The 9,823-nt window shown below is 33.1% G+C and overlaps 1 protein-coding gene across 4 annotated transcripts in view; it reads right to left on the bottom strand.

The window, feature by feature from the left end:
* LOC146529672 (uncharacterized) overlaps positions 1-9,823 on the bottom strand; it is a 76,476-nt gene that overhangs the window by 12,944 nt on the left and 53,709 nt on the right. For 2 of the 4 annotated variants that reach the window (XM_085201376.1, XM_085201377.1), the window contains exon 3: positions 680-855. In XM_085201376.1, the coding sequence (XP_085057502.1) occupies positions 680-855 (176 nt within the window). Of the gene's footprint in view, positions 1-156; positions 484-679; positions 856-1,830; positions 9,176-9,823 lie in introns of those variants that run through there. The other 2 variants (XM_085201379.1, XM_085201378.1) reach the window with 2 other exon arrangements.

Genomic DNA, 9,823 nt, shown 5'->3' with positions numbered 1-9,823 from the left:
TGTATGTGGGTAGTTAAGTTTTGGAAAATACGTTAATACCTATTACCTATAAAATTAACAATTAGTCTGTGAGTAAGAGGTATGTATTGCAGGGCCTTGGAACCCAGGGCTATAAGGTTTCATCATTAAAAGTGGGTCCAAACGAGTAACTCTTACTTTAGTAGGTTTCAAATCAGCTATGACATCAGTGGCATATAAATTCGTAAGTGACTCTGTTGTGACCACCGAAACTATAGTTTCAAATGTTGAAATAGCGCTTCTTTTATTTTGAACTACTGTGGTAAGATAAGTGTATGTAGTCATACATGTCTTGATAATGTAATTATGCTGCATCAGCTGATGCAAGGGAAATAACGCACTCATATGTTGCTTGTTTATAATAGTAGCGGTTGCTGACGACAGTAACGACTTATTCGGTGGTGTCGAACTTACACGAATGTTGAAACTTTTCGATGAAGGTAAAGACATAACTTTAAGTTTTCTCTGAAGAAGAAAGATACGAGAGTAAATAATGTATTAATAAAACTTATTTACTTTGCTAAATATTTTTCTTATTATAAATAATTATATAAAATGCAATTGTTATTACGAAGAAATAACGAATATTTACTTGTTGTTTCTAATAATAAAATATTTTGATATATCCTATCAACATATCGTATAATATAATTTATATTACCTTTTCTTGTTTTCCATCAGAACTTTTATCTCTTACTAGAACTTCAACACCATTTGACATGACACGTGTAGCCAAATTTTTTACTTTTCTTTGATCATCATTTCTATGCTCTACATCAATATCTCTTCCTGGTCTCCATGGTGTATTATCGTATACTATAGCATTTGTGTTAAAAGCTGAAAATTTAAGGTAGTATTTACACAAAATTCAATAACTTTAAGTTATTCCTATAAAAATAAAAATTAACAAACGCTTATTCCTAATTAAATCATTACAATTTTAAATAATTAAAAAGAATGTTAATATATTTTATACTAAATACTTTATTAAACAGCAAGTATATATTTAGTGAATTATGTATGTGCATCAAAAATATACAATAATTGCATTCGTGCATCTACATATATTGAAAATAAAATATAGTGCAACTGATACCTAATTTATATAGATAGTTAATAATTTTGCATTAAATATGTACGAGTCATTATTACCATCATAATTATTACTTATTTGTTGAAAAAAGCTTTAATAGTGTGTTAGTTTCATAAAAACTAATTTCACGAGAGCTAAAATATCCTTAATATTTACAATTTCTTAGTAATCCTACAAATCCCCAGATAACTACTTTTTACAAAGTTAGACGTTCAAAAAATCACAATTTTAACAGTAAATCACTATTAAAATACAATTTGTGAATCAATAATCCAGTAGTCAAAATCAAAAAGGAGCAATTTTAAGAACATCTAAATATTTACTATAGTATTAATATATTATCAGATAACTGACTCACCTCCCTAGACGGTTGGTGACGCGGAATGTGGGATAGAACCATCCAATTGGATCTAAGATCTTCAAGGGAACTCCACTCAAGTCTCTCAGTCATGCTCAGTTGTCATACAAGTCAAATGATATTTATTCATTGTTTTTTTTATTGTAAGTTTTAATATTTAGATATCAAAAAACATCATATACATATAATAAAAACACTTTAATATTTTATAAAACAATATTTCATAACATTAATAATAAATAAGAAGATTTTTGAAAGTTATTTAAACTTAAATTTATTAATTAAAATATTGTGCTTGATATTTTTAATAGTTTTTTACGTTAACAATCAAGGAAATCGACGATAAATAAAACAAAACACATTTTAATTACAATTTATTATTAACATTTTAAGTCGTAATTTGCAATTTACAAAAGAAGCATGTCGAGTATTATAAAATATTTATATTAAGAATTATATCTAAATTAATTGAGTAATTCTTGGGCAGTGATTAGATATATTCTTACCTAACATTTCCTTTTGACGATACATTTTCATAAAATATGGTAACACGTCAATAACATTTTTTGGTGATCTTATAGAATACCTATTAAAACATTGGAATTCCTATCTACAAAATCAAGTACAAAAATATTTGTATCTAAAACTAAATGCTATAACTATAAGGCACTATTCATAGTTAACTTACTATGATACAAAGTAAATAAATAACTAAAAGTTTACTTTACAGACCTAACCAGTTGTTCGGGCTCACGAGACGTCGTCAATGGAACTTTGTTTTGAATATTTAAGTGTGGTCGGTGATTCTAATTTGACAACATAAGTTGGTGACGCATTATTATTCACATGTTCACTCACTTTACCTACTATACTTTCTAAGCTTTGCGTTTCCGTTTGTGATGGGGTGAGAGTATTTGTTAAATACTTATCCATATCAGACATTATAGAATTTTCTAAAACATTGTCTCCTTGTGAACTTACAAGTTGACCTATAGATGGCAAAATCGATGGCAATATCTTAATATCTTCATAATAAATGGCTTCTCGCTTTCGAACAACTTGAGTGTCATCAGAGACGACAGTTGATAGTACAGTACTAAACTCTCCAGGATGTTTGCCTGACACGTATAATGTCACTACACTTGTTAATTTGGGTGGGGTTGGTTTTTGCACACGTTGTTTGCTTTTTCTCCGAGTAGGAGCCGGTGACGGAGGTGGAATATCTTCTCCACTATCTTGAATATCTTCTGCAAAGTCTTCATTACTGCTCAAATCTGATAATATGTTTGGTTTGGGACTGTTACTAAATATGTCATTATTCAAGTTGTTATTAGATACTAAATTATTTTGCAGTAAACCAAGATCAGACGGAGCTAAGCCAAGTAATGGATTAGCTGTTTGCAGAGATAACGCCTGCTGCTGTTGTTGCTGTTGTTGTTGTTGTTGTTGTAAAAGTAACGGCAGTAATAAAGAATTGTACTGAGGAGGAGGAGCTAAAACTGTTGGGGTTGTAACCACTGTTTCCGTTATAAATTCAGTAGCAGTTATTACATTAGTTGTTGGATCAGATATTGTCGTTAATATCTTAACACCTCTAAAAGTGATAGGAAGAACTGTTTCTCTTGCATCAGTTACAGTTGTGACATAGGTTGTAGACCTAGTTTTGTACTCAGTTACCGGTGTTTGTACTACAGGTTGTTGAGGTAATAATGCCTGTCCTTGTAATGCTAGTAACGGATTTATAGCAGGCTGTTGGTTTCCTAATAAAAGTTGTGATAAAAGTAAGTTAGCTAAGGGCACATTTGCATTAAGTTCAGGTGCTATAGTTTGTACCACGGGCTCGACATTGTAAACAGTACTGGGCAAAACATGTGAAAAGGATGTTTTTCGACCTCTTATTGTAGTTGGAGTAAAGATAACTGTGGTTGTAGGGGTTTCATGTAAAACATATTTAGTTATTTTTGTTGCACCATTGTCTGCCAATTCTGTAGACTCAGCTACAAGAACTAACTGATGAGCACCAATAGGATTGAGTGATGTCGATACTTGATTAAGTAGTAATGTTTCTACGCTAGGTTTAGCTGTCAAAAGATTTTTATATTCTGTAATTTTCCCATTTACCACCGGTATTGTTACTTCAAATGGTATCTGATGTGTTATGGTAATTTTTCCATCATTTAATATATTATCATATTTATTATATCTCTCTCCACTTAAATTTTCAAAGGAATTCCTTTGTCTGCTAGAGGCTTTGCTAGTTGTCGTTCTTGATCTAGATCTGGAGCTTGTCGTTCTAGGGCTAGATCTTGACGACTGTGTTGACTTACCACCAGATAAGCGTGGCGCTTTAGGTCTTGATGAAAGCGTTGTAGTTCTCGAATTAGATCTCGTTTTACCCCTTCTGTATGCTGGTGCTGAAGTAGTTGTTGTTCTACTGCTATCTCCTCTTACAATAAACGGTTGCCTGGATGAAACTTTCGGAGCTGATGCGGTTGTAGTCCTGCTACTTCCAACACGTGAGTTATAGCGCCCAGGTTTTTGTTTTGGAGTTACAGGTGCAGGAGGTTCTGTTTCAGGTACAGGTTCGGGTCTGCGAGTACTCGCTGATTTGACTCCAGGTCTTCTAAAATTATTATATTTTCTGTTACCATAATCAACCTGACGCTTAACTCGCCTTTTAAATGCAAAAGGTCTTATCTGCACGGCGTTTTGGTTTCTACTTGTTGAAGCTATAGGGGAAGCCACCTGTTGTTCTTTTCTATCTGATGATTCATAATCATTATCTTCTTCGAATTCTTCTTCATCTAATAATTCCTCATCTTCTTCATTTTCTTCATTTTCTCTTAGTTCTTCTTCTGGCTCTGGTTCCGGTTGCTTAAAGAGATTTCTTCTGGGGAAAAGAGAATTTGTTGGTCTTTGTCTACGTAATGCAAGCAGAGGATTTGCGGTAGAACGCGTAGTTGATCGTCTTGTTGTCGTGGTTCTACCGCGCGTTGTTAAGCTTCGCCTTGAGGAAGGTGTTGTAGACCTTGGAGTTATCGCTGTACCTGGCTGTCGAACGACCGGTGGTCTTCTAAATCTTAGCAAAGGATTATTCGTAGTTTGCCTGCTTTGGGATGCTTCAGTAAATTCATCCAGAGATTCAGTGGCATTTTCTTCTTGTTGAGTCGCATAAGTTTCAGATTCATTTTGATCGGCTGGAGGATAGCTTATTATACTTGATTGTCTACTTCCACGTAATCTAGATGAAGCTGTAGGACGTATCCTAGGAATTGCAGATCGACTTGCGTAATCTAAGCTGTTGCTTCTAAGTGAACTTGATCTAAATCCTGTCCTCCTTGAAGTTGGAGAAATACTTCCTCCTCTAGAAAATCCTCCAGCACGTGAGGCAGGAATATTTGCTGATAAATTTATTGTTGGACTATTACGTCCGGGGAATCTCCTTCCAGCGCTCGCTGAACCAGCCACAGCAGCTTGTTTCCGATTACCGCTATAAGCACCTGTAGGTCTTACAGATTTTAATGTAGGAGTTGCAGTGATCGTTGGAGTAGAATCTGCTCGAGTGATTGTAGTAGCACTGTTGGGCGTACCGACACGCTTAGGACTAAATGTAGGTCTATTTCTTGAAGCAAATGGAATAATAACAGGAGTGAATGAAGGTTTTTTAGTTGTAAATGTCAATCGACTTTTCTTTTTAGCATTAGATTCATCTTCTTCGTCTTCTTCTGTTTCAAATTGTGATTCAGTTGCTATTTCTGATTCAGCAAGTGAACTTTCTATTACTTCAGGAGTAGGGCTAATAATAGACCCCTCCGTCGTCGTTGTAGATGGTGCAGTACTTGAAGAAGATGGTTCTTCAGTTAAGGTCTTATTATCGCTTGTAATTATTGTAGAATCACCAGATATGACAGCAACTTGAGAAAACAGAATTTTCTTTTCTTCATTTACTTTAGGTGTACTATTTTCTAGAGGTTTAACTTCTGCAAATAAGTTATCAATATATGTTCCTTGTAATACAGTTTGGGATACACTGGACAACTCAGGTAATTTCGTAGCTTGTATTTCTTCCTTTATTTTAGTAGGAACTATGTGAGGCTTTTCATCTTGAATTAAATTTTTATCAACGGCGCCACTTGGTACTTTTCTACCTAATTGATTATCTTCCACTACTTTCGTATTATCAACGATATTAGTGACAGTTTCTAGACTGCTTCTTATTTGAGATGTATTACCGGCATAAAATGTTGTAAAGTAAGTATATGTTGTATAAAATGTGGCTTTTCCGTCATCATGTTCAAGGCTGTCATCTACTAAAGAAGGCTTTAATGCTACTTCTAAGTCTTTAGGCGGTAGAACACTTACAATATCTATGGGTGTAGTATCTATAGGACTTATAGTGGGTATTGATTGAACTGAAGGTGTAACAACATTAGAAACAATCTCCTCACGACTTGTTATTGTTGTTGATTTATCTTTATATAAAGTTGTCCAATAGGTGAAAGTTGTATAATAAGTTATCGGTAGATTATTTTCTTCTTCTGGTTCTGTTTTCGGAGTAATTGTTTCGGTAACAACATTTGTTATTGTTTCGAGGCGACTTTTTACTTTACTAGAATCTTTTCCTATATACATAGTAGTAAAGTAAGTAAATGTTGTGTAACTAGTTTGTAGTAGTAGTGTAGGTGATGGAAGAATTTCATCAATATTACTCTCAGAGCTTATTTGATCATCAAGTACATTATTGTTATCTAAAAATTTTGTTTCACCTTTGGAAGAAGAAGACTTAACATCCGTAACATATGAGTTTTCAGAAATAAGTGGGTTTGATTCTACGCTAAACAACATATCTACTTCAATAGGAGACGGCTCTGGATTCTCAATATCTTTATTTTCTGATACTTGTTTTTCTTCCATTGTGATGCTTCTTTCGAATGATGAGTTTTCATTATTATCTTGTGACATTCCTTTGATTTGCATACAATTCCTAAAATCGAATTGTGCCCTTGTATTTTCATTTGGTAGTTGGTTACTTTTTGTAGGCTTTAACTCATCAGGACCAACATAATTAGTATACACTTCACTCCTGCTACAAACATTTGCATCAGAACCTACATAAATTGTAGTAAAGAATGTATATGTAGTATAGTAAGTTTTAACAGAATCTGGTTTGATACTAGAAACTAAGTCATCGTCTAGTAATGGAGTTGGGGTTTGTGAACTATATGATCGATTAATTTCAACCGATTCAATAACATCCTTATTTTTAACTAAATCAATTATACTATTTATTGCAAGAGATTCGGTAGGCTGAACATCAGCCACACTAGTTGGAATAATATCATCGTCAAATGCGCCAAGTAATGATGGATCAATTTTAGATAAGTCCACAGTAGAAGTTATTATATTCGTCACTACTGATTTATGGCTTTCAATACTAGAAGTATGATCTCCAAAGAATGTAGTAAAATATGTATAGGTTGTATAAAGTGTTTTATATATAAGATCTATTTCATTTTCAGAAACATCGTCATTTATTATGTTAAGATTTTCAGTTGGTGTATGTTCTGTGCTAACAGAAACTTCAACGTGACTTTGACTTGTTGAAATTCGTTCTGTAGTTGATGTTTTATCATTTTCAACGTTTATATCCTGCGAATTTGCAGATTGATCATCTTGAGTTAATACTGATTCCTCTTCTTCAATTAAAGTTTGAATTTCTTTTTCCATTGGAGTAGTCTTTTTTGGGCTTTCAGTATGAATTTCTGGTTCTTCTGAAATATTCACGTAACTTGTTTCAATTAGATCTGGTGCTTCAATATTACTTATTTCTGTATTTCCTACTTCAACGCTAACAACAGACGTCGGTGCAATATTTTCATTTGTTTTACAAACATAATTTGTTATATAGCCCACATTACTCTCAACAATAACATCTGACTTTACAGACGTTGTAGTTTCGGTGCTCTCTAATGGAATAAAATATGTTGTTAGGTATGTTAAAGTCTTGTAAGCAGTAGTCATAGTGGATTGTGTCTCTAGGCCATCAGTACAATAGATTTCTTCGTGTTTGTCATATTTATTTTCTGTTGTTGTTTCAATTTCATAAGATTCATCACTATGGCCACTTTCAGTAGTAGTTTGTACTTCATCATCTGCTTCTTGAGTACTGTTTTCATCTTCTTGATCTTCCTCCATTTCATCTTCTTCTGCTTTTTCTGTTACTTCAGCAGCTGTATTATCTGTTTCTTCTTCAGAGTTTGTAAATATATTAACATTACTGCCTTCTGTTACGACAGATTCTTTTGAATCTTCAATTATAGTTGCAGATGGCATTAATAAAGTTAGAGGATCAGTAGCTTTAGAGTTATAATCATTTATGGGTAAGATTTCTAAATCTTCTGTAGTTCTAGTGCTTTCTGTTGTAGTAAAAGCTGGTTCTGATGGTTGTATTACATCTAGATTAAGATCGAATCCATTATTGTATTGCACACTTATAGTGTCAGGCGTTTTGTTATCAATTTCATACATTACCTTTTTAAGATCTTCGTTATTATAATAAGTTTTTTCAGAACTGTGATCATCATTGTTTATAGGTGGTATTTTTGTAACTGCATTAGCCTCATGAGCCTTAAAAGTTGAGGTTGCAACTGGAATATCTGCTGATAAAAAGGTTATTTTAGTCGCTAGCTTATCTACTGGTTTAGCAGATGGAAAAACATTAACTTCATCAGGATTTGGAGGCCTGATGGTTTCAGTATTAGGTGTAAAAATAATAACTGTGTCACCAACAACTGTCGTAAAATCAGCAAATCCTGCATATGTAAATGTTTTTTTTGGACGAGGTTCGCCTTTTTGCCCGAACAACTTCTTGGGTAACTTAGTTTGTGGTAAAGATTGCTTAGACGAACGTGATTCGACATTATCAATATAATAAAATATTGGTGAAAACTCGTTCTTAATAGTAAAAGTAGGTAAATCATATGTTGGCTTAACTTTAACAATATCAGATTCTATCGGGATATCTTGTTGCACTTGTAATTCGCTTTTAATTGGTTCAGAAATTGGTTCATATGCTTTACTTTGACGATGAAATATATTTATATCCTCTAATAAGGAAGGTTGCACGTATTCTATCTTCTTCTCATTTTCTATAGCTGGGCCATCAAGATAGTTATACACCTCAAACTTAGGTTCTTCATTATAAGGTGCAACTTGACGCGCTATCGGTTCTTCAAATATTTGATTAATAGCTTGATCAGAATGGCTCGGAAGATTCCAATATTTAAAACTTTCTTGTGCTGGCTTACTAGCATAAACAATCTCCATTTTGCTACTTGGTGCTAAGTAATCGGTATTTTTAAGCACAAATTTATCTGGATCAATAATACCTAAGTCTTGTTTGACATTCCACTGGCCATCAAAAGCTGAATGAACACGTGTTGGCTGAACGATATACGGCTCTTCGACATTGGAAGGCTTATTATAAAGGACAAGAGACGATTTAGTAAGAAGTTGTGCGTAAATACGACCATTATCTAAAGTAGTTCCAAGAATTTGGGTAGCAAACTCAGTTGTAACACCGTCCTGGATGAATGTCCTTGCAGTTGAAGTAAGAAGACCGATTAAAGGCTTAATACTGTGATATCGTCCGACTTTCGTGTTATATTCGTTTCGTTTTTGGTCGTTAACGAGCAACACTGTCAAGTCTAGTAGATCAGTCAACGAGTCGTAGTTCCGTCAAGTCGTGGAAGGGATATCGTGGAGGTGCATTATATTTTACAAGGTCCATTTGAGTTCGGAGTTGACCACGACCCGGGGATTAGATTTGAAAGAGAAAGAAAAAACATACAATTAATAACGCAATATAGATAGAATAGAATATTATAAACATATACCTAATCCAATTGCCATGAAATACGATATTTAATATATACGAGTATATTATGATTCATTCATAATATGAATTATTATGAATTCATTCAATATTAATTCATATAAATTGGAGTAAGTATATACATATTATAATGCTTAGAAAAACAGCGGAAACTTGCAAACTGGTTAGCACTAAATTTTGTACAACTTTTATAATATTACATATAAGCTGATGATTTGCTAAATGTAATTATAAACTAAACGAAACAAATATTTCATTAACTTGCAGATACTCCAAATCATCAACTGTTCAGGCATTAAGATATCTAATTAGAACAACAATATAAAGTTATAGAAAAGAAAGTTTAGAACCGATATGTCGAAAATTGAAACATTACATTACTTATTATAAAATATGGAAAATAAAAATAAATAAATAACATATAGAGTAATAAATAAATAGAAGAAATAAATTATATTTA

Source organism: Heliconius melpomene, chromosome 18, assembly GCF_056956725.1.
Source record: "Heliconius melpomene rosina isolate 202511_hmr_F chromosome 18, ASM5695672v1, whole genome shotgun sequence".
NCBI classification, from domain to species: Eukaryota; Metazoa; Arthropoda; class Insecta; order Lepidoptera; family Nymphalidae; genus Heliconius; species Heliconius melpomene.
This window is presented reverse-complemented; position numbering and strand designations above follow the sequence as displayed.